General features: G+C 46.3%; 1 protein-coding gene across 4 annotated transcripts; it reads right to left on the bottom strand.

Moving 5' to 3' along the window:
- Nucleotides 1-751: 751 nt before the first annotated feature.
- On the bottom strand, nucleotides 752-20,695 carry qsm (Zona pelucida superfamily protein qsm). Of its 4 annotated transcripts, none has more exons than XM_015184470.2 (8): nucleotides 20,566-20,695; nucleotides 20,109-20,208; nucleotides 3,046-3,266; nucleotides 2,761-2,969; nucleotides 2,070-2,178; nucleotides 1,883-2,004; nucleotides 1,544-1,818; nucleotides 752-1,466 (listed from the first exon to the last, which is right to left on the bottom strand). In XM_015184470.2, the coding sequence occupies exons 2-8, from the start codon at nucleotides 20,188-20,190 to the stop codon at nucleotides 1,219-1,221; spliced, it is 1,266 nt and encodes a 421-aa protein (XP_015039956.2). In that variant the 5' UTR covers nucleotides 20,191-20,208; nucleotides 20,566-20,695; the 3' UTR covers nucleotides 752-1,218. The 4 variants fall into 4 exon arrangements, with proteins under 4 accessions (XP_015039956.2, XP_015039954.2, XP_015039955.2 ...); XM_015184468.2 differs by having other exon boundaries at nucleotides 1,219-1,466; nucleotides 20,374-20,630; XM_015184469.2 differs by having other exon boundaries at nucleotides 1,219-1,466; nucleotides 20,378-20,630.
- Nucleotides 20,696-25,364: the final 4,669 nt, after the last annotated feature.

The raw sequence follows: 25,364 nt of genomic DNA, 5'->3' as shown, positions 1-25,364 counted from the left end.
TTCAGCCCCCTCTTTTTAAATAGTTCAACTACTTCAGGTAAATGGCTGAAAATATGAACGATTGTAAATTCTTCTTGTAGATTCATGCCATCTTTCATCTGAACTTAAAAATAACTACGCATGCCTTCACCTGAACTGCGCTAGAATGATTAATTTTTTGTTATTTTCGGTGGAATATTGAAATACCCCCCTGGCTTATAATGGGCTAATCGTTCTCCGTCAAGGATTGGAAACCATATTGCTTAATTTTGATGTTCCGTCGAAAAATTGGATTTCTATATACCATTGAAAATGAAATAGAGAATTTATGTTAAAAATTCCAAACTAGCGTGAAAAACATCGGTTTTTTCTGAATCATCGATATTTTTCAATAATGTATGACCGTAGTTTACGAAAATACCAATGCAGTATTATACCAAATACAGGAAACACCAAATATTGGTCTAGTGTCTATTGATCAAATATAGCTGCCAACATTTTCAAAACTGCTTTGACTGATAAAGGAATTTTAATTGGCAGTTTTCGCATTTGCGGAGCTGCTCCATAAAATTGTTGCATTGAGAGTGTGCGGCACTTTGTCCTCTCATGGGCATATCATAAGCCAGACATGCTCGTATGTCTGTTGTTTGGAAATAACTGATTTAGTGGACTTTTCGAATGGCCATCTATCTCAGATCGGAGAATCAACAATTTTAGAGGCCATACAGAGCGCCACAAAGAAACCAACCAAAGCGTGACACATACAAAGACATTGTTAGATCAGAGTTTCGTTTAATCAATTAGTCGTTATTTAAATTAGCTTAACAGTTACACTTAGGAGACTAGTAGGTGCTTATGAGTTAGACCGAGTTCAAGTTTTCCAAATCTGTATATGTGTATGTGTATTTATATGTAAGTGTGTGTGTATTTTTATAAGAATCACTGTTGTCTGTCTGTCTGTCGCAATGTCTGCCGCCTGCCACAAGTCGTTGAAAACTTAAGTTACCGCATTCATTTAAAGTTAATTACGTTTTGTAAATGGCAGTTACACAAAGTATAGGTGTATATTAGTAGTAGGTAGTACATTAATATTCCTTCTTTCCTTCATTGCCACTGCACGCAATTTCATTCCAACCTGATTAACATTCCTCACTCTTCCGCTCGCCCTACCACTTGTGAGATTTACAACTCGGCCTGTCCGGTCCCGTTCCGTTCCGTCCCTGTGTGTGACAATGTTTTCTACATCAGCCGCCAACTCAGAGCACAGAGGAGCGTCCAAACACAGGCCAATGACAGACCGGCCGTATCCGAAGCCGAACCCGAACTGAGATGTCCTAGCTCTCGCTCGTCCACCACAAAGGCGGGCACAGCACTGGCAGGCGTCTGCTCCACAGAGCTGCCAACAAAGTTCCCGCGACTGTTGCGGGCCAGGCGCTGATTGGCCAGCTTCAACTCCCGCAGTTTCTCCTCCAGCTGCAGGACCTCATCTGTGGGGGAGAGCACGGAGAACAGGAGACTGTTAGCAGGGGTTTTTCGCAGTGGAAAGGCAATCTCACAAACTCACTCTTGTTGACCCCCTCAATGTCGTTGACCTGCAGGAACATGGCCAGTGAAATCTCATAGACCTTATTCGCGGAGCTGATCTCCCGCTTGCGTCTTCCGAAGCCCACCTGGTTGTTGGAGCACTGCGTGCCCAAGCACTTGTCCAGGCACACGTTCACCGTGGCTCGGAACTGCACGTATGAGGAGTCGGGAAACTTGAAGGCCTTGAATTTAGCACTCAAAATATCGCCGTCGATCGTGTTGAAGTTCTCGAACAGATACGGATCCACCGTGCAGCTGGGGGCAAAGGAGAAAAGGGTTATGGAGGGAGTCATGCATTGTCCGGGACCCACACTCTTACCCCTTGAATATCAATGTTTCCGAGGAGGTGTGCGTGTCCGTAACATCCAGATAGTTCACACCCAAGCCATAAACAGGAGCCGAATCCTCGTCCAGGTTGATTTCCATGGTCAAAGGAGTTCCCTTCGAATGGTATTCGCATTAAATTTATTTTAAATCATTTTCTTCAGTGTTTCTCTACAACTTACCGACTTGACTGTCAAATCTCTGGTAAACTTCTGGCCATCCTGGCTAACGCCAATGGAGAGACGCGGCTCCGGGGCGCGTTTGGTCAGCGACGTGGTGATCTCCAGATCCCTGCAAAACAGTTGAATGAACTGGTTCAGTTCTCTTGATTGAGATTGAGCTGGTGCCGACTGTGCCCAGCCACGGGGGAACGGGGAACGACAGACAGGGACTCCCGCCAAAGGTGGTTGTAAATCAACGCCGGGCAATGAAAAACAAACATTGTATTGGATCGGATCCTCCGATGGGAGGAGAGGCTGGCTCAGCGACAGAGACAGAGACCTGGACACGCCCCGCAATTAAATTGACTGTGGAGGTATTAACGCATGTGAAGCCGCCGGCATCGATTTGGCGGCTAATTACCTCCTGGTAATGGCAACTCTCCGGTGTACCGGTAGACTGGGAGTGGGAGGTGGGGGGGTGGCGGGGAGACATGGGATATGTTTGATTTATGGCCCTTTGGGTTGGACCCATCCTAGTCTCTGGGCTGAAATGGGGCATTTAATATGCCATAAACTTTTGCATAGATTGCTCATAAAAATATGCATAGATGCTATTTTTTATGGGCAATTAAATTGCAAAGAAGACAGCAGTGGCAGTGGCAGTGGCAGCGGCAGCGGAAGCTGGAGCAAAAGCGGGTGCCCAAAAACTCACTCTGGTTCCTGGAAACCCGCCGGCAGCACATCGCGCTTGACCAGGCCACGGCCAGAGTTGGAGCTGGAGCTGGTGCTGGTGGTTGTGGTGGTGGCATTCATCATGACATTATAGACGGGACCGCTCGTGGTGGTGATGCATTTAACGCTGACGATCTCCTTGCTGCTGGCCGATTCGATGATGATTTTATGATAGTACACTTTCTTGCCCTACAGACAGGAAGAGACGGGAGTGGAATTGAGTTACGGATTCGAAATCATCTATGTATCTATGGCCGGGACGCACCGTTAACTGGTTGACCATGCGCGTGACTCCGCACTCGTAAAAGTCGCTCAGCGAGAGCCGGAAGACGGCCAGGGAGCCGTCGATTTGCGGTTGGCAGCGCTCATCCGGATAGCCCTTGAGACCCTCCAGGTAGATCTGTGGTGCGCTCTGGTCCTTCTCAGCGGCCGGCAGGCCAATGTCCACCCTCATCTGGTCTTCCGAGCAGTGCACCTTGTGGGAGCCTGAAAGCAGCGAAAATGGAAAAATCTAAATTGTTGCTCGTGTTCGTATTCGCATTCTTCGTATATTAAAAAGTGGGCTAGCATGTCGTCCATGGCCAGAACTGGACTAGACCCGATCCCGAGTCGGGCCACGCCCTCTCCATCGCCATCGCCATCGCCATCGCCATCGCCATCGCCGTCATCATCATCCAGATGGACGGACGGATGGTCGTTGACGAGATGGACCCGAGCAGCACTAACACTAAACAATTGCCAAACATAATTGCCATGTGCTGCTATTGGAGCGAGTTTGTGGCTAAAGTCTTTTGTTTTTTGCGCCCCTTGTCGGGCTGTTTTTTTCTTTCTTCTTCTTTGAGTCGGCTTAATGGACCCGCAGGGCTGCTTTCGAGGCTGGTGGAAAGCAAAAACCTGGCATTAGGCCCCAGACACACTCACACACTGCTTTGGTTTAGTTTGGTGCGCTTCGGCCTCTCGATGTGGCATAATTTTCAGGCCGAGCACCAGCCAGGCCGATCCGGTCCATGGCGGGCAATCAAAATCTTATTACCGTCGAACATGTGTAGGATGCCACAGAATTATCGGCTTAAATGCTCTCTCTCTCTCTCTCTCTCTTTCTCTTTCTGCCTACGAGGCCATTAGCCGGCAAGGATCTGGAACGGATCTCGGTGCAGGAGGGCAGACCACTGCAGATCTTTGCAGACGGCAAAACTAATTTAAATAATTGACTCTAACTACTTAATCTGGCTACTAATGGCCCAACAAATCTAACAATTTCACAATTTTAGTGGCGGATCGGAATTTCGCATCGCATAAACCAGCAGCAGCCTCTCTCTCTCTTTGTCTCTGAGTCATGGACATGCGATAATTCGTTTTTAATTAGCCAACAAAAGAGTGAAGTCCGCTGGGAGCAACGAGATCGGAAAAATAAACGCGGAAAAGCGCCAGGGCCCAGGTAATTAAAAATTGCAATTGCAGTGGCTGTGGCTGTGGCGCCGCCAGTTCTACCAGAACGGAAGGGGTCAGGGCCTTTGTGTAATCGGAGCAGTTGCCTCAAGGTGGGCGTAATGCAAGCGGCGCCTAGAGAAACGAAAATGAAGAGACACAGCCACAGCCACAGCCACAGCCCCTTCTCACAAAGCGAGGCATGACTTCCGCCAAGAACTCAAATGCAGGAAACCGACCTGCTCCTGCTTACCAATAAAACAAATACAAATGCGAGGGCAGGGCATTAAAAGTGCATTAAGGATGCCGGAGATGGAGATGTGGCGTTGAGGAACCCCCAAATTAGATAGAGACATGGAAACAGGCCGTTCAAAGTGGACTGGAGTCCACTCTCCAGTAATTGAGTGTCGGGCAGGCAAAGAAGGAGGAACACGCTTCCGTAGACGCTTCATAAACTGCCCCAGAACCAATATACCCTCTCGCTGTCGGTGTCTACGGGACATCTGAGAGGGACGCCCACGAAACGATGACTAGACTGGGATGCCGGACCAGGCCGAATGAAGCTGTTGCCGCCAAATGGTGTCCGCGGCCATGGCCGTGGCCGTGGGCGACCGACTTGGGTGCGAAATAATTGAATTTCGAGCTGATGCGCGGGCCCTTTGCTGCTTAGATGTTCTGCATGTTCTTTTATTGATTGAATTTTTATTGCCCGCCGCTGATTACAATTTATTTGACACCGTTTTTATGGGCCAAGCGGAGTCAGCTCGTGAGAACGAGAGCCCTAAAAGGCTGGAGAAGACAGAACCACTTAACCCACATTTGGTCGGTGGGAGGGGAGGGGAATCTCTTGGAATCAGATTGAGAGTGGCGTGGGCTGGAGTGGGCGGTGGGCCGCTCGGATCGAAGTCAGATTGGGGCATTAGCATTTAACCTGTGAACATGACAAATCAGCAAAACGTGCCACATGCATGAACAAGCCTCTGTCTGTGGCTGTGTCTCTGTCTCTGCCCCAGCGATCATGTAAGGCAGCATGAGTTGTACCGCAACCGTTGCAGCCAGGCATAAATTTCCATTACCAATAAATTTAAAAGAAATTGCATTACAGCCAAAATGACCCGTAGCGAAATTCCGCGGAAAAGAACCTCGGAGTAGAGGCAATGAAATATCGCGCCAGAGACAGCAGCAATTCGGTGGGCCATCAACCAGCGACGTCCCCCAGGAGTCTCCGCCGCATGCTCCTCCACCTTCATATCACAATCAGCAGCCACGACAATGTTCCACTGTTCCACGGCTCTCCTTCAAACAATTTGGGAACAAATGCGCGCGCACAATCAAATGAATGCACAAATCAATAAGACAACAGTTTCTGCAACCGCAGCAACAGCAACAACAACCGACAATTGCAACGTGCAACACCGTTTACAAGCCACGCCAAGCCGCAACAAGTCAAGCCTACTGGTTGGTGGTGGGGCGGAGAGGAAGGGAAGCTTCACCTTGGGCCAAAATAACCAAATCATTGCCATGCAAATGGCATCGTTTTGTTGCCTCAGTCATCGCCAGCTTCCCTCTCTTTCCATTTATCTGTGTGTGTCTCTCTCTCTCTCTGTCTATCTCTATCTCGTTCGCTGTCTCTGTTGCTGGGTGGAAGAAGAGTAGTCGTGAAAGGTGGGAAAGACATCTCGGTGTTCGGGAAGACTTCACTCAGCCCCCACCTCCACCTATTTGCTCAGCTGGTCTGCACTGAGAGAAATTGTACGTCTGCAGATGCAACAAAGTCCTAAACTGAATAAATGTTTCGAGTATAAACGATTCAAGGCTTAAATTAAATGTAAATGACAGGCCATCGAGCACACGGTTTATTTTGCTAATCAGTTTTGGCGGCACAGACCGGGGCTCTACATTTATACACGAAATTCAGTTAGCATGTGTGTTGCTATCTCACTCTCCTCCGCCAGAGCGCGCACACTGCACCAGGAAGTGTGTGTGTGAGGGAGGGAAGGAGTTCATTAGTTCCTTCTGGCTACAATAATGATTCGAACTGGTCCAGATTAGTGAATCTGCTAGCTATGGTCAGTCTCTATTCGGTTTTCTCGTATCATCAAAATTCTGGATGTCACAGATGTTCGCGCGTTGTGGGGCTACACTTGTTACAGTGTGATATCACAGGAGTCTTGACACAAAATTTGCTTGCTCTAGCTTTTATAGTCTCTGAGATCTAAATGGTCATCGGAATATTCCTACTTTATGAGGTCGGAAACGCTTCCTTCTGGGTGTTACAGACATCCTATGCCACCCAAAAATGCTACCCCTATACTTCGAGTATCGGCTCGTTTCCACATTAGTTCATGGGACAAATGGGTATTTATAAAAGTAAATTCTGAATAGTTTTCGTGTAGTTTCTCTTGATGTACCCGTGGAGCCAAAAGCAATGTGGCAACAATTGTTTCATGATTGTGTGTGTGTGTGTGTTGGTTTGTGGCAACTCCAAATGCATCTCCATGTTGTGTCTGGGACTGCAAGTGCAACTGCAATTGCAATGGCAATTGCCGTGGCCATGGCCATGGCCAGATTATGCAATTGTCTGACTCAATGTCTCCCGGTCTCCCGGCCTCCGTATCCGTCTCCGTCTGTGTGGGATTCCAGTCACGTTTCAGGCTGCTGCTGCTGTGCTGTGGTGCTGCTGGTGGCACTGGGTAGGCACCAACTAGGCAGAGATCTGGGCGATCAGCAAACTACTCGTATTTTCGGGATTCTCTGTGGTCCAACAGCTGGGAAGTGTTAGGCCCAGAGGCGTCTGTGTCCATCCACTCTGGCCACTAAACGGTAAACGGGGAGACAGATCCTCACTCAGGAGGGGGTGCTACGATAGGGGGGAGGGGTCTGCAGAGGAGCTCGGTTCAATCCATTTGTGACTTTCACATTTATGACAAGGCATCGACTGATAGCAAATAACCTCTCCTCTGTGCGAGTGCCTGCGGCTCTCCTCCATCTCCTATAAATGAGTGAAATTGCCTGACCAGGCCTGGGATTGCCATTGCCATTGCTTGGGCCACTAACTTGACACACACGACGCACGATTATCATCAATCTTGGGGGCCGGGGCACAGGAAATACTGGTAATTTTCTAGACCCCACCGCACTGCCAGCCAGCCCCATCATCCTTTGCAGTGACCAATTACACTTAACGGGCATGCATACAAAATAAATTAGAAAACCTCAACTGCTCAACAGATGGGAATGGCACTGCCGCACGGCTGGGCAGGAGGTGGAGGTCAGCGCCAGTCGGAGTCGCAGTGGGTGTTGCTTCGTCCCAATGGGTAATGGCTCCACTCTTCCTCCGCCAATATGCTAAGCAGTGTCAATGTGTCAATGTTGCCGCGTAAATCCATCAAAGAGAAAGAGAGTTCCAATGGAGTTCCAAACCCGTTTAGCCCCCCGCCTCGACGGACCGCAAACTGGCTACAAATGTGATAATTGTAAAGCATTTAGTTGGGATATTAGAGATCCATAGCCACTCCTGCCCAGGCCCAGGCCCAGGCACAGGGAACCAGGAACCAGGCCCCATCCTCAACGGATCTGCGGCGGCGCTATCTTCGTGCCGCTTCTGTCTTCAGTGTCTTCAGTACACTGTACACAGTGGCTGTCAATTGTATGTGCTGGCAGCGCAAATTGCCATTCGTTCTGTCGCTTCGTCTACTCTCGTCTTGGTGTGTCTCGCATCATTATCGGCAAACAACTTTTTGTTTGTTAATTGTTTCAAATGACGCAATTTCTAGCTGCCATTTATAGAATTCTGATTCCGTCAGCTGATTGCGTCAGCAGTCTTTGGCCAAGAGCGAGCACCATCCATCCTCATGTTGCCGATGTGAATGCCCTGCTCCATGGCCATGCCACAGCCAGTGCTCCAGCCGAGAGTTGGAGTCATCAACTCAACACCCGATGAATGCAGTAGCCGGAAATTATGTGCTACGCCTGGCGGCCAATCAATAACACTGCATTAAGGCCAAATACTGAGCCAATAAATTGTGGCATTTACCCATCAGCCTGCCTCTGCTCTGCTCCTCCAAACTGGGAAAAATCAGCCGAGAACGATCTCTCTGAGACAGTTCCACAGAGTGGTAGACGGAAATCATTTTACTTAGGAGTAGATCATCTCAATCTTAGATCTCTTTTGGGTCTCAATACCAAGATCTTGCGGGTCTATCCTTTAAAACACCCAAATTTCAGGAAGCAACATTTGGAAACCAGATTGCAGATACCGTTTTTCCTGGTCCCAGTCCCCCCGCAGGGGTTGAGGCTTAAATTAGACGCATGATCAATTGGGCGAACCGAACCGAACCGAACCGAAAAACCAACTTGCTTTGCTGGAGAGCTGGAGACCTGCCATCCCATTTGGCCATATTTAAAACATGAGATGCAAAACACAGCTCCTCCCTCTATCCCGTCTGTCCGTCCATGCCTCTCGTCAGCAGCTGGGGAACGGTAAATCCGCGGCAAGGCAAGGCCAAGGGGTAACTTTGCCCGGCGTGAACATTATGCGCAGCTGGCTAATTAAATTACACAACAGTTTGGACACATGAGTGCCGGCCGAAGTGCAGGCAGGAGAGGGAAACGTCGGCAGATGAACAGTAAACCTGGTCAAAAGAACGGATGCAACACAACTGTGTGGCATGCCTCTCGCCAACTCATACGAATGTCCATGACTTTGACTTTGACTCAGAGCTGCGGCTGCAAGTGCGACTGCGACTCCGACTGCAGACGGCTAAGCTTAATGCTCAAGCGGCGTCAACAGATGTAAATGTAAATGTTGCATGCACAAAAAGCTGCTCCGAGCTGCCGAGGCATGAGGCATGACTTGGCTGGGACTGCCACCTGACTGTAGCTGTTTCTTTTCATGTTGCTGCACTCCTCCTTTTTTCGGGGGAGTAGAACGGCGGAAGATGAGCAACATTTATTAATTGTCAAGACAGCAGAGAAGCAGCCATCAGAGTGAACAAATGGGGGGTCGATACTAGACTCGGTACCAAGATGAATTTAATAATAAGGTGCCGTCGTCCGTTGAGGTGAGGACCATCAGCACTCTCTTGGCTCTCAGAGAGACAAGCGCTAGAAAGAGATAGCGCACGTCTTATGTTCTACGGATGGTCCTCGAAAGAGAGCATCTTGGTCGATGCTTGCACAGTTTCCTTAATGTCATAGAGTTTCGCCTGGTTTATTCTGATTTCAGCAGCATATCCGATGGGGATTAACATTAGTAGCTGCAGATATACTAGATCTCACCACTCACCAATATACTCTTCTCCCAGCATCTTGTTGCGCCAGCCAAGTACGTTCTTTGGGCATGAATTATTTCGGCCTTGTTAGACCGACTTGCGTGACGTAACTGTAAACCTACTCGTGTTTTGAGGCCCTCCCTCTCTGGTTCTGGTTCCCTTTCTTCTCCCTTGACAATTTGTCGCAATTTCTACGTCACGTCCATTGTTCATTCACTCATTCGGCTTCATTCAGTCGCTCCCAGTCGCTCAGTCACTCACTCATTCGCTTATTTACACATTTTTCAGCACGGCGGCGTTTCAGCACTTGCTAAATTGTTGGTTTCCGCTTTTTAGCTGGCACGCTGGCTCTCTCCTAGCCCCTCTTGTTGGCCAGGCCAAATTGCTTGTGGAGAGAACAAGGCAGAAACACGGAAATAAGTATAACTTATGGAGACCGAAGCTTGCAACACCCTTGCAGGTCGAGTGCTTCTATTATATGTACAACGATGCGAATGTCCTTGAATAGAATGAATAGACATTTGTCTTGGGATGTAAAAAACAATGAGCGCATTCCCCAGCTGACTTTATGGATCAGTGGATCACAGAAAGATTTCATCCATCATATATCCATGCGTATTCTTATCGATATGTCAGCCTTCGATATAAACCAAAAGCAAAAGCATACATCATATATTAAAACAATAGAGCGTATTATTGAAAATCTAATGGATTAGTTTATGCTTCAAAATCCCTGATCATGAGCGCACACCAGCACTATGGAATAAATCCATCGCTGATATCTTAGGGATCTTAATTTTATAGGTTTTACATAGGTTTCCACTTCTTAAAGTAACACGAAACCATCCAATATTTATTTCTTAGATTTGAAGCGTAGAAAAAAAGAAGCACTTTAAGATTTAATGATCTTATCTTTTTATAAAAACATCATTTGAACATATAATGTTTCAAAACTTAATGGCGAAGCCCTTATTTCTTTCAGGCTCCCCTCCTCCACGGTGCAAACTTCTCCCTAATATCATTATGCCCTCGGCAAGGGTATGGATCGTAATGAGAAGAGCAGAAGCCGCAGCATTTACCGCTAAGAAGTTTCGAGTGAAAGCGAATTGTGCATTGTTCTGGCCCTATTGAGTCATTTGCCTCGGACGGGAATGCGTAACTACGAGAGGAGTACAGAGTATGGAGTATGGAGGAGCTGTGAGAGGCTCCGCTCCACACATGCCTAACTGTACACCGAAGACAAATTAATAAGAAAATACTTAGGACGAACTCTAATCATAGGAATTAATTCAATTGGCAGCACGAGAAAGTGTTGTTCTTGCGGCTGTCGGTTCTTCTCCTACAGTTTTTTACCATATTAAGGCAGCATTCGCTGGAAGAAGCTCTCTACGCTCGATGTGGCGGCATATAATTGCGTTTTCTTTTTATGTAACGACCAAACGACAGCGGCCGGCCGGTGCTGTGTTCTTGCCATGGCCCGACTCGATGCCTTTTCACGCTTAATTGGCCATAAAAGTTGCTGTTGTTGTGTTGGCCACAAATGAGAATTTCATTGCCTCCATGCCGTGGCTCGAATGCCGCGAATCTCATTTATCAAATGGCTTCTCTTTGATTCGAATCTGACACATTTCCTTTGGGCCCATGACACACAAAAATTTTTGGTTGAATTTCCAGCATCGGTCATTAATCAAATGATCATTGGGGGCGGGGCGCCGGGAAGGCTTTACCAAAGACCAAGGCGAACAAACACCTTTTGAACCCTTAACCCAATTGCTAATTGTGGCCACAAATTCCACTGCCAGTCGACTCTCCTCTCACAATTATCGATAGGGTCAGCCCATAAATCTCTCCCGGGGTTAGCCTAATCAACTGAAGCGCCTCTCGGAACCGCCAAAGGTGTCCCGTCCGTACGGAGAAGGAACCGGAGAAGAGTGGAAATGTTCTATGGACACATCACATCCCATGCTTGTACTCGTCGTGCCACTCGTACAGCTGCGGTCAAGCCAAAAGGGGTCTCCAAAGGGGTTCCAGTGTCACATGGCGCTGTAGGATTTTTCGCTCCTAATATTTTGACCGCTGCTGTGTGTTGTCTATTGTGCACAGCGTACAAGTACTCGTATTCGTATATGGGACATGGCCTGCTGTGAAGCTTTGGCCTGCAACCAACTGACCAAGTGACCGCCAGCCAAAATTACAACAACTGGGAAATTTATTGCATCGAAGCCCTGGCTAGCGAGTGGAGACTCTTGGGGGAGCCAGGGAGGAGGAGGGGGGAATGCCTTGCCATTTGAAAGCGGTAATATTTTATTTTGCATTGAATTAGCGAGCCAGTGCCCGTACCCGTACCCGAGAGCCGTAATGCCCAAAAACGTTACCCGTGGGCGTTGTCTTGGCCACATTTGGGCATTGGGCATTAGCCACAGACAGAGAGAGCGAGAGAGCGAGCCACGCGAGTGTCGTGTTCTGGCCCACACCTGCAATTGACATTATTATTTTGCAGTGTGTCCGGGGATTGCGATGCGGATTGCGTGCACCAGTACACCGTGCACCGTGCACCGTGCACCAAAGGGAAGAGCGGCGACTGTTGCAGCTTGATTTATAATTGTCCAACTGGGTTTTTGGGTAGGCATTCCTTTCTACGCATCTTGATAAGTGCGTAGTTTATGGCCATGGCTTGGACCAGAGGACGGAGAGGGGGACGGGCACGGAGGGTTAACTTGCATCTCGGCACGGTCATCGCTTGTCCGGGCATAAACTTGTTGAAAGGCGGCGGGCCGTGGAGTACGAGTACTCCACTCGTATGTATTTGTGGTCGGTCGTGTATCGCATGCCTGGCCATCTGGCCACGTTAATAACCGTTTTGGACATGCCAAGCGGCATTATTAACAGCATTTTCTTCTCCTTTTATTTATCTATCTCTTCTCTGTAGCTCTTCTCCATTTTTCGTTTGTCTGCGGCGCTTTTAATTGCCGCAACACAGAAATAGACAGAGAGAGAGAGGAGTCTGGGCGACATTTTAATTGAAATTCTACAGAAATAGCAACACTCTGCTACAAGATAAGGGACAATCTATGAGAAGCATCACCGAATGCGAGGGAACTGCATTTTATTGTCCATCAAAATCTCTGAAGAAGACCAATGTTTTTAGAGGGTTCCATAAATTAAAATTTGATCTCCAGAATGACTTGCAGTTCGGTTAGAAAGTGAGCTAAAAACTGTCCCAAATGATAAGACAACGTAAATTATTATCAATTATGGTAAAGAGGTTATGTGTACCTTCATTTGGAGTAATTTAAGCAAACACAACTGGTTTGGAAAATTATACGATGCAATTGTAATAAAAAAGAAACACTAACATCACGGGGAGCAACCTCCGAGCAAACTTGTCGCATATGCTCTGGAAAAGTGGGGCCTTTTTTCCATTGTTTTCCCACAGTTGAGTTTCAAAGTTCTGGCATCTAGTTCTGGGGAAATGCCTTGACTATTACGTAGTTAATTGGAGGCTAATCTTCAACCCCGTTGCGTGGTGTAACCGCAAGAGTGCATTATGCGTCATCATCTACTCTGCTGGTGCCTTCCAATCCAATCCGCATCCAATTTGCCCTTGAAGAAAAGCGAAACCATTCGAAGAATGGAATGCAGAATCGCTTGCTTCCTGGATTCCCCCTGGATCTCATAGAGGGGAGGGGAGTCGAAAATTGCTTGATTTGACCGCCGGCTAACTGCCTTCTCCCGAACTGCTTCCTGGTGGGATGCCTGAGCTTTATTCTCCTCTCTTTTGGATATGCATCTCTGGGCATTTCTTTTCAATTACCAAGGCAGCCACTCCTCCTCTTCCTCCTCCTCTTCGATCTCATGCTCCTCCTCCCCCCTGTTCGCTGTGTAATTTGGACTTGAAACGCATTCACGTGCTGCTCCCTCGCCGCTGCTCTCTTTGATAAGCAGCTGCGGGCAGTGCAACATGAGGGAGGAGCACATCAAAAGAGTCGGGACACGAACTGGCTCTCTGCTCTCTGTGCTCCCTGCTCGTTAGTTAGACAACTCAAAAAATCCAGTTCATTTCGATGTGTGCTGATTCTCGGGGCTGCTCAGGCTTCGAATTGCAATAAATTAATTAACAGCCATTTTTCGTTGATTTTATCGCCCTGAAACGCTGCTCCTCCACGCCTTGATGCGCATCGAGGCTATTAAAAATGGAAACTGGGATAATTAAACGTCAACACTATTTTTAATCAGAGCAAACGAAAAGACTGGCAGAATAAACAGCCCCAACACATGACACTCGAGGGAGAGTCTCTTCTCCTTCCCCTTCATCTCTTGCTCTCCCTCTCCTTTTAATAGCATTTGTTATTATTGTCATTAAAAGTCAAAGCACACACAGCACAGACACGATAAGCTCAGCTCTCTCTCTCTCTCTCCCACTGCGCTCTCCGCCTAAAGCTCTTGTTTGCTTTTGTTTTTGTTTTTGCAATGTCATTGACTCTGGTGCGTGCGTGTGCGTGAGCGTGTGCAAATTGTGCTGGGAATATCCATCTTAAGGCCATCCATCCACACACGCCACGCACTTGCTTCTTTGGAAATCCAAAACAGCTTTGCATCTAAAGGAAAGAAGCGGTCAGTGACTCCGTCGAAAAGAAATGAGCCGAAATCTATTCATCGGCACACAAATGAATTAAACTGAAAAGAAAAGCTGAAGAAAAGCAATAGCCGCAGATCGAAGCCCTTCATACCCTTTGCAGATTCATCCTGCCTATAATCGGAACTTTACCAAACATTTGGTTCGGACTGTCTTAAGAATGATATCTGCCCTTAAATAAATGTAAAATAAAATAAAAATAAGTGTAAGTGTAATAAAAAAAAAAAAATAATCTATTTGCAGTGAAACTATTTATTTTAAGTGTATTTCATGGTTTTTTTTCACTGGGTGTAGAGAGTCTATAGCTTCTATAGTGCCAATAGTTATTTCGCTGCCAGAGTATGTCATAACTTTTGAACAAAGAAACAAAGCTTTCTTTCATCTCAAAGATTACCCAATACTCGCACTGTGGGGTCTCTTAGGCACAAAAGCAACAGAAACAGCCCCATGCCTTAGCCTTACTCATGTGGATCCCCGAGTGGGACAGGACAACAAATAAATATGATAAATTTGCCACATGCAGTTAGACATGCAATTTATCATGACCAGAGGTAGCGGCTGGAGGGCGGCGAGGGGGGTGCGGCAGAACACTCCCCGCCGTTGCGGGTCAGAGCGTCTAATAGATTAAATAAATTTCGCATAAATTATGCAATTGTGGCAGGCATATTTCTTGCCAGCCCGAGGCGGGGCCGGGGCCGGCCGGTGGCGTCTTACGCATCTTCTCTGCCTTCATTCTCCACGCTTTCCTTTACGCCTTATTAATTTCCATGTGGAGTTGATCCTGTTCTGGCACTGGCTCTGCTGCTCCGTTAGCTTCGACTCGTACTGTCGGCTGCTTTTGAAACGTTCCACGCAGCAACACACAAATACATCTCGCATTCGCGTATTCGGTAATTAAAAACCCAACGAGCCGCTTGGGGACTTTGACTCCGACTCCGACTCCAACTCGGACGCGGATGCGGACACAGAGTTGGCTCTAACTCTAACGGTAAGCAGGTTGCTCTCCGCGCGAGCGCCCACCAGGATTAGCTACAGGTTTTACCACCAGCACCACCACCCCAGGCGACTACCTCCCCCCCTTCTACTGCTGCCGCGAATTTACATAATATTTGCTCTAGATTCCATCTTGTCCCCTCGGGCCGCTTTCACACGCATAAACCAAGTCGCGGGCCCGAGATCTCTACTGCTTCGAGTCCGTCGTCTTATCAGGCCTCATAAATATGTTCTCGCCGTGCCTTTGGGCGATCGACGCTCGACGCTTGACAATTTCTTTAAGTAAATTTTTCTTCTGAGAGAAATGAGAGCGGAAACTAATGGTTGGGGAGAGTGGAGTAGAGGATCCGTGGTATGCAAAAAGCATGGAAAGTGGATTGCAGATTGAAGAATCTTGAATAGATTGCAGCTCGATCAAAGATATCATTCATTCTTTATCCTATTCATGTGGCATACTTCACAAGTTTGGGCTTCGTATTGAAATGTATTGAATGCTCTCCATAAAGATCATATTACAAGTTTCAATCGGGCATCTGAAGATATATTGTAGAACTCCGCTGTTCATAAATAAAAGTTAATAGAAATTTCTTTTAGATTTAGAAAGATTTAAAGAAATTGCTCTGAAACTCTCCCTAAATATTTTCTATGATCTTTAATGTTTCATTATGTTTTATTTATTTGTTTTTTGGTACAAGTATTCAAAAACTGAGCAAGAATAGATTGAAAATCAATCAGAGTAGCTCTGTCTCTCTCTCTCTCTCTTTGGTTATCCATTCCATTGGTTATTCATTCCACAGGTATTTATCATAGAGTTCCCATAAAATTATTCAGTTTCGCCTTCTCGGCAAGCATCTCAATCCACATGGAGAACATGCAAATTTAGTAGAAGTTGCAGTTGTTGCTGCCGCTGCCGCTGCGACTGTTGCCACATCTTGGCCTAATACAATTAGTCTTGTGTAATACGCATGCCTTATGCTTGGCTTGGTTCGAGCCGGTGCCGGTGCTGCTGCTGGAGGAGTGCCGTGCCAAACCCGTTAGTGGTCGAGAGTACATATACAGTTAGCCACTGCTTGCCTTCTCCTTCTCCGGTACGGTCCCTCCCCTTACGCAATTCGCGCCACACGCCGCACATGTGTTTTGGAGTCGCCACCGATTGAAATTGCCTTGGGACGGACGCCTTTCGGCTGTTAGGCCGCTTCTACTCTCTCTCCCTCGCTCTCCAGCTCTCCGATTTGGACTACCAACTTGTTGCCAAAATGGTCAGCGCATAACGGTAAACGCCAATCGAGGCAGAGCTGCCAAATCCCTACCCTGGCTGCTCCTCAGTCCCACAGTCGTCCGTGTCTGTGTCTGGGCCTAAAGTTGAACTAATTAAAGCCACAAAACCGAAGACAAAGCCAACAAAGCCACAGCCACAGCTAGTGAAGTTGTCTTTGTCAGATCGAAAGGGCAATCGGATTATTATTCAATAAAAGAAAAGATGTGCCGTGCCGGCCAGCAAAAAGATGGCCAGGCACTTGATGACAAATGCCTGGGCGGCCAACAAAGGGCGGCCCAAAGTAGGAGTACGAGTACGAGTACTTGGTCTGAGCCCCTGCCTCCGGCTGGTCTTCAGAGTCGCGGTCTGTGGCCGGTCCAGACCTTGCCCTTTAAGCGAGCCGCCTCTCTATTCGATTTGCTCGTTTTGTAATCGCAAGCTTTTAATCTGCCCATTGCCGCGCAGGGCCAGGCGAAGAGGGTCTGGGCCAGGCTTCAGTCCCCTCAAGGGCAAGGGCGAGAGCAGCAGGCATTATTGGCATTGTTGCAGCCGCAAGCGGCCTTAACCCCTTGGTGACCTTGCGGAAATGGTGGAGTAAACGAGTAGAAGAAGTAGAATATAAATCGTAGCCATTGACATTTGCAGATTTCCAACACATGAGATCCAAACGTGTTCCTTAAACCTCCCTCCATCTCTCTCTCTGGGTTGAGATGCCTTTAATGGGTTAAGGAAGATACCGAATTCAGCAGCAGAAACCACAAACTTAACCCAAGACTCAAATCTCTCACAGTTAATGATCAATTTCTGTGGATTTGCAGACCAGACCGTTCCAAGAGGCGTTTCATTGCAGGTGTTGTTGGCACATGGCTGAGATATTTTCTAAAGGATCCCATGTGCATACACATTGACATTCCTTCGCCCAAAAACATTCCCACACATCGATCAACTACTCGTACTCGTATGAGGCTCAAACGTGTTCGCCCATCGCATCATTTCTCTGGGTCAGGCACTCCAACATTGAGTGCCATTAATGGGTTAAGAGTTCAGCGGGAGAGGGGACACAGGGACAGGGGCAGGGTATGTGGCAGGAGCGTCCATGTAGCAGACACGAGTCTGCACCGAAGAAGCAGCGGCTCGATTTTATTAGCTTAGCAAAAGGCTTTGATTGTTCTTGTTCCTCTCGTTGCTTGTTGTTGTTTTTGTTGGGGCTGTTATGGCCTGTTGCGCTTGTCTAGACGGGCAATTTTTCACACACACAGACACAGACACACACACACACATAGAGATATAGCCATTGGGGAGCTGGACTTGCTCTAAAATTGGCATTTTTCGCACACATAAGGCAAAAATGTAAAGCGAAGTCAAGTCAGAGCCAGATCCACAGCCAGAGCCACAGCCAGAGCCCCAACCGATGCCGAAGCGGTTTATTTGCCTTGTGTGGCATCAGCTTCATCATCATCATCATGGTCTTCGTCTTGGTCTTGTCTCTTCGTCTTGGCCGCTGCTGTGGTCATCCCAACGCTCCGACTCTGACTCTGAGCCTAAGCCCGCTGGCATAATGTGCCGGAGCTTGGACATGGACATGGACATCGACATAGATGTGGTGTCTTGGACTCTTGGAGTCTCGGTCTCGGTCTGGTTCTGGGTCTCGAGACTTTGGCAATTTCTTTATTACGAGCATTTCGTTTGTTGTGTTGTCCTTCTAGGCCGCTGGGGCGGAGAGTCTCCCCTGTGGCTAGCTCTCTGTTGCCTGTCACAGATCCGCTGATCATTATTGTTCCATCCACGTTGTTGCAAGCCACCCTCGACTGCTCCTCCTTCGGTCCCATCCCAGCCAATCCCATCACAATGCAATGTCAATGTTTTGTCTTAATGCGACAATGCTCGATCTCTGCCTCTTGCCTCTTGTCTCTGGTCTGTTGTCCCTCTTCATGTTATTTAAATGGAGAGAGGGTGGCAGTGGAAGCTACATCGGCGGATGGGAAGATTTACAACAGCCTCTGCGATAGACGACAATTTATTATATCTATATGGCCAGTTCTTCAGTCATACATACATTCGTTCTGGCCATAAATTAAACGATCTTGATGTGGCAGCGGTCTTCAGGAGGAGAGCGAGGAGGCTCCACAAGGTCGCGTGTTCGCGCTGCTCAGCCGGCAATTAAACGAGTTAATCACAGTTCGATGATTTGTCAGTTTTGCTGCAGGAGGGGGCGGACGTCGGCCTGGTGGGTAGGGGAAGGTCATCATCCCCCCATCATCGTGTGCACTGGACTGTGGAGGCTGCCGCTGCCGACCGCAAGCAGCAATGACATCATCGAGAGTCACTGCTCCTCCATCCGATCCCAATCCGCAGTCAAGTGGCAGAGCAAGAACTTTACTGGCTTTCGTCGAACCCTCGGAAGAGTTTCTATCGCACAAACCGGAGACTTTTACTTTTCCTAATGCAAGAGACCCCCAGACAAACAAAAGTTTCGCTTTAGTTAGTCAGACACGCCCACGTTGACTCCCACTCCTCCTTTGCGCCGCGATTCAACAGTTGGCAAAGATATAATTTGGCTTTCAGCTTCGTCTGGCTGCTGCTGCTAGTGCTGCTGCCGCTCTTGTCTCGCTTCGGAGGAGAGCGAACAGAGTTCTCCCGTAAATTATAGCCTCGTCTTCAGCTTTTTCTATAGATTTGTTACTGCACGAGTGTGCAGTGTGTTGTTGTGTGTGTTTGTACTACCCGATATGGAGATACACACACACACATATATTATATATTGTATCTGTTTTATGTATTTTTAGGCTGCATCTTAATTCCCGAGACCAGTTCGCCTACACGTCGGCGTCCGAGTCGAGTCGCGTCGAGTGTCGCCTGATTCAGCTTTATTTCGCTTTTATTTCTTCATTTTTCTCGCGTAATGTTTTTGCACTTGCCAAAGAGAGGGCAGTTAATTCTCCTTTCCTTTCTGAATGCCTTTTAATAAGGCCCAGCCAATACTCGATCGTTTCCACCTTGTGGAGCCTTTATATAGCCTTTATATTTTCATTTATCGCGTTTTTTCATAATTCTCTCTTCCATATTATCTTGTTGCCTTGGATGTAGGTGTTTTTTTTTTTGTTGTGTTTGAACGTGTCTTGTTTCAGGTCCCCCACCCAAAACCTCCTCCCCCCGTCGCCAAGTGTGTTTGTGTAGGTGTCTTGCCGTTTCTTTTGTTTTTTTGCCGCGCTCGCTGGCTTGTTGGTTCGTTTGTTTAGTTGTAAGGCAGCAAGGCTACGGCTACCAGTTCCAGGTTCTCGGCTAATGACTAATGTGCCAGGGCATACATTTGCGATGCGGAGAATATGCCGTGCATGGCCATCCATCCCAATCCCATACCATCCCATCCGCTTATAAGGCAGGAAGAGAGCTCAGCTTTGGCTGTCGGTGAGTGAATCATGACAGGGCCACACACACTTGGGCACCAAGTTCGTTGCCTCAGTCTTTCGTCAAAGAAAAAAGCTCTGCTGTGACGCAGCAATGACCATCGGCAGCACCCGCCCGCACAGTTGGCGATCGTTAGATTCGGACATCAGCTGAAATGGCCACAAAATGTATGTACTCCACTCGACTGAAAACGAGGTCACCTTAGCGCGGATTCGGTGTGGCCAAAATATAAAAATGTTTTCTGTTTCATTGCGCACAAAATGACATCATGAGCGGAGAGCTTGCAGAGCTTTCAGCTTGCACTTGAGAGCTTAATTTACGGCGTAGCTTACCTTTGGCCTGGGCTAATCCGCAGCAGAGGGCCGTCAGCCACAGAGTGCGCCACATTGTCATTGAGCGGCATTGAGGAGGCATTTCCCAAAAATTTCAAATCTAATTTGTCGGAGAACGGAAAGACAACAAACGGCATATTATTTATTACAAGCATTTTGAACAAACGGCACTTGCTCCACAGCTAGCGGCGGCTGGGGCTGTGGGCCACATTTCATTTGTATTCTTCTTCAGCCTTTTTGTCGTTTTCACAAGCACACAACTCACTCACACACACAACACTTGGCGGCACACAGACGGCAAATTATTATGAAACAAAGCCAGAAGAGAATGCCCAAGAGGCAGCAAAGTGGCGGCCGAATGGAGTCCGTCCAATACTCAACAAATCAAAAACCAAATGACAACGGCAAATAAAAAACGAAACGCGAACACACACAACACGACTGGACGGGGCCTTACATACGAAGTGGAAGACCACGGGACGGAGAACGAACACGTCTAAGCCGTTTGCTGGTCGCCAGGTAACAAACTCGGCTAAAGCCGCTTCAGCCCCGAGCAAGCGATCGAGATCGCGAGAGAGACCCTACAAAGAGCGAAAAAGAGTCACGAAAGAGAGAAATTCGCTGTACGGTGCCTACAGTGCACTTCATTGCATGGAAGTTGGTTAACTGGTAAACCAGTCAAAACTTTGGTAGTCGCAGCACACGTGACGCTACAGAGAGCTATTTAACAGTGGCCAGATGATATTTTTAACAAATATGTATAATCAAACAGATTCCAAGCACATTTAAAGGAAATATAACTACGTAGACGGGATAAATAATCATTTAATTCACTCACTGTGATAAACTGTGACTTCTGGGCATCTCTACCAGCCGAGCTTTTCTCTGCAACAGCTTGCCAAAGAGAGTAAGAGGATTGGATCGAAGCTTTGCTCTCTCGGTGTGTCTCTGTCAGGCAGAATTGAGAGATAACAATCAGCCGGCTCGTTTGTCTCATGACGGAGATGAGAAATTGTGGGAGCATTTTTGCTACAAGCAATTATGCAATCTTGTCGCTGTGGTTGCCGTTTCTTTCGCTGCTGCAGCGGCCTATTGTTGGCCAAACAAACATTTATGTAATTGTGTTTGCTATCAGCACGAATGGCAGATTCTCACCGATGTCAGCAAGTGCCCTGTGGGGAGAGGGAGAGGGGGTTGGAAAATATCAAATCAGTTCAAATCAGTTAAATGTAACACATGGATAAACGAAGGAACTTACGGTACTTGCTGTGCATCAACGGCACCTCCCTTGGAGGGGCTAGTGCAGAGCACCGTTCCCTTGGTGGTCATCTGGCGCACAGCTGGGACCAACACCTTTTAGGCCTCCATCCCCCGTCGCCGCGTTGTACGAGCCCAATTTCACACTTGTTGGCTTTCGCGCGTGCTGGTGCATTATTCAAGAGGTGCTGCTTGTTCTTGTTAGTTTTCCAAACCAATGACCATCCCATCATTAGACAAAAGGCTGGCCACAGGCTCTCCGCCGCGATGCAAGTGGTGGGGGCAGCAGATAATGCATGGAACGGTGGCAACGGTAAATCACGTGCAAATAAATGCATCCAGCGAAGCGCACTAATTAAATTTGCTTATTTCATTTGGAGGGCCTGCTATTATTACTTTGTTGCAACATTTAGAGAGGAATAATTAGCTAAAATTTAATGGCAAGAATGCATGTTAATTCAATTACTTAATGGCAGTGTTTAACGCGATTAATAAAACGTGCCAAAATAAAAGATGAAAAAGAATTCACGAAAAGAGAACCAGGGACCACTCATCCACACATCTCAATGCGTACATCTGGTAGCTCCGCAAAACATTCAGATACAATAAAGAATGAGGAATAAAAGGAAACAAGAAAACGAAGTAACGGCTTCTTCTCTCACCCTTTTAAACCGCACATCTGGCAACGCCAGCCCGCACACAAACAAGCTCCAAAAGCACGAAGAGAATGAAAGGAACAAAATAAATGCGATCTCGTAACTGTTCTGTGCAACTCCATCTCGCTCCCACCCGGTGACTTTGTGCGCTGCTACACGGCTGTTCCGTATAACGGATTTTATTCTTCACGAAAGGAATTTAAAAAGAAAAAGGGAAAAACACTCTGGTGCTATTTTTAGACGAGGCAATCAAATTTAGAGGCAAGAAAAAGTGCAATATTAATTAAAGAGAAATATTGAAACTGATTTTTGCCTATAAATGTTTTGCAGCTTATCACAGCACTTTCACTTTTGATTCTAACACAAGTGTGCGAAATCACTTTGCAGATATTATCTATAGACGAGACATTGAAATTTATAGGCACGAAAATGTACAACATTAATTAAAAAATAAAATATTGGCACAAATTCATGCCCACAAATTTGTTGTCGTTATAAATCTTCACATTCATATATACATATGTATGTATGTATGTATTTGTACTTTTTTGTGAATTTACCGATGTTTTTGCTGAAAGCCTTGAATATTTTGAAGACAGAGATCTGACAATATGTAGAAGAAAACAAACGTACTGTGAAATCACTGGCCTACAAATAATCAAGGAAGAATTTTAGTTGATGATCTCAGAACTTTCAGTTATAAATCGAATCAGTAGGAATGTACAAACATTTTCAGGCCGAAGACTGCCAATATGTTAACAAATTACATATATACATATGTATGTATATAAATACGTATTGTGCAAACTCCGTCCAGAAAATAGATGGGCAGAAATTTTAATTGTTCCGCACTACACATACATACATACATGTGTGGTATGTTTTATTTTTTGAAGACCAGACAGTTCACATTTGTAGTCTGAGAAGTGTGCAATATTTTGTATACTATGCATATACTGCACAGAACTTAGACGCACAAATGTTGGTGTACAAATACACAGCACATACTCCGCACACTATAATTGTACATACTTTGCTGTTGCCGGCGTTGCTATTGTTTTTTGGACCGGGGCTAGTGCAATACGTTATGAATCCGTATTTGCAAGAACCACGGCCTACAAATCAAAGCAGCTCGATGCACCCTTCCGCTTGTACACTAATCACGATCAATAATTCCAGATTAAGTTGTTGAACCCAGCAGTAGGCACTTTCAGGCCAGTGGGTGTGCAATACTGTTGAAATACAACACAGTATTGCCCATCCCCCAGCTTGAAGGTATCCACCGAACACGAATACACTACACTAATTTTCAGTTTTACTGCACGCACTCGCGAACTACCGAAAACAGAATCTAGATCGGCCAACGATCTCAAAGAAATAGAAGAAACGCACAAAGAGAAACAACAAAACATTCCACATCTCCTCCTCCTTTGACCCTCATTCGCACATTTGACTGTCGCGCCAGGGGCAAAGGGAAGACAAAAATTACACAGGAAGGCAAGCGGTGCGAGAACGAGACAACCATAGGCACCATGGCGCCACTACGGCGCTGAAACGGAGCTTTGAAGATCGAAGGGAACGAAAGGCCCGAGTGTTTGCTGAAATTACGGTGGGGAGGGGGAACGATTTCCCAAAAGTCGTTGACGTTTAAATACTTTTGTGTATGTAACGCGCACATTTGGCGATGCTCAATTTTGGATAAATATGATGGCCAAATTATACACATTTGCAACAATACTCGAAATGCGTTCAATTTGACCTCACAATTCTTCCAAAAACCATAAAACCATAAATAGTTATTTATTAAACTAGCTTATTGATGTCTCAGCTGAATTGTACATTTAGATTTTAGATAAATAAATGTACAAACTGTTGGTTAATCTGAAAAACCGTGTCCTGTAATAACTAAACGTGAAAATTCGAGAAAATGAAAACATGAAACGAGCGTTTGGGAACCGATTACATTTGAATTTAACCGTATGTACAAAATGCATACATACATAGTTTAAGCGACGCGACGCGAGAAAGAGACAGGGAGAACGACGGACGTTGCAAAATGCTTGGTACGAAGCAAGAATTTCTTTGAAAATGGCGGAATCACACGTTTGCGTATGTATACCCGACGCGCTGGCAGGTTTGGTTAAATGTTAAAATCGAAACCGTAATGTTCAAATGTAAATTTTTGTACTAAACGAGTAGGAAACAACACGATTATCTGAAAAATTTAAGTCTGCAATTAAAAAAATATATGTATGTGTAACAGACGCGCTGCGCATGTGCAGGTCTATGCTCGGTTCCATTTTCAAATCAAGTCATATACTATTTGTGGAAATATTCAAACTTTATCCAATCCGAACAGCATTTTCCCGAAAATTCTACTGGAACGGCAACGGCGAGAAAAAAAATCACTTTTGTACAAATGCACATGTTTGACTGTCGCGTTTTAAAGCTCGATGTCAAATTTGGATCAATGTGAAAATCAAATCAAGCTTTATTAATACAAATACACAAATAAAGAACCCAATTTGATTTTACAATTTCGCCACAAATGTGAAAAAGCCTTCAAACATGCGGCTGAATTCTTATACAAAATGGCGCGGCGGCATCACGTACATAAATACATACATACATACATATGTATGCATGTATGGATCTGAAAAGTCGGCGAAAATTGCCAAGTTTTCAAGCGTCGATCTGGATTGGTCGTTTTTATAAAATATTTAAAATGCTCACCCCAGATTGCTGTCTGCAAAATTGTTGCGTTTAAACTGCAAAAGAGCAAATCTACGCCGCGGATGGAATTAAATGAAGAAAACAAAATGGCGCTCTAGTAGACGACGCGGTGATGCCGCCGCACACGCGCACAGGCAAATACACAATTTTCCGCAAACTTTAAATGGGTGGAAAGACCTTTCGTACAGTTAAAAGATAACTCTCAGCTCTCATACACTATTTGCCGAATCAACCGATACAAATTATGTTGCACAAAACGCTGCGCATGTGCTGTGCAAAAAATTTTTATTTCACTTTTTATTTCTTATTGCTCATGAAGCTCATCTCCTCACTTACTCACTGCTGGAAATCGAAAAGAACGAAACCTCCCATGCCACTGAATTTATAGGGTTCTGCTGCTGCTAGCGCAGCGACATCGAATGACAGTTCGAAAAATAGGTAGCACTTTTAAATCTCACAAGTATTGGTGACCCGGCCCCGCCGAAAAAAAATACGCCAGGAATAAGAAAATATATCATGTGGGTGGATTCTGATCAATGATCGACTCTGAAAAATTTATTTCGTTGCAGTTTAAGCCTAAATGCGGCAAAGAAGCACTCACTAACAAAGT

Source organism: Drosophila pseudoobscura, chromosome 3 (genome assembly GCF_009870125.1).
Source record: "Drosophila pseudoobscura strain MV-25-SWS-2005 chromosome 3, UCI_Dpse_MV25, whole genome shotgun sequence".
NCBI classification, from domain to species: Eukaryota; Metazoa; Arthropoda; class Insecta; order Diptera; family Drosophilidae; genus Drosophila; species Drosophila pseudoobscura.
Note: the sequence above shows the minus strand (reverse complement) of the source record. Positions and strands in the feature narration are given on the sequence as shown.

Bases quoted from the DNA above. Each gene is read 5' to 3' on its own strand.
- qsm (XM_015184470.2), bottom strand. From the start codon at position 20,190: ATGCCTCCTCAATGCCGCTCAATGACAATGTGGCGCACTCTGTGGCTG. The intron at 2,005-2,069 runs GTAAGTTGTAGA...TACCATTCGAAG, and splicing joins GAGATTTGACAGTCAAGTCG to GGAACTCCTTTGACCATGGA. The intron at 1,467-1,543 runs GTGAGTTTGTGA...TCTCCCCCACAG, and splicing joins CATTGAGGGGGTCAACAAGA to ATGAGGTCCTGCAGCTGGAG.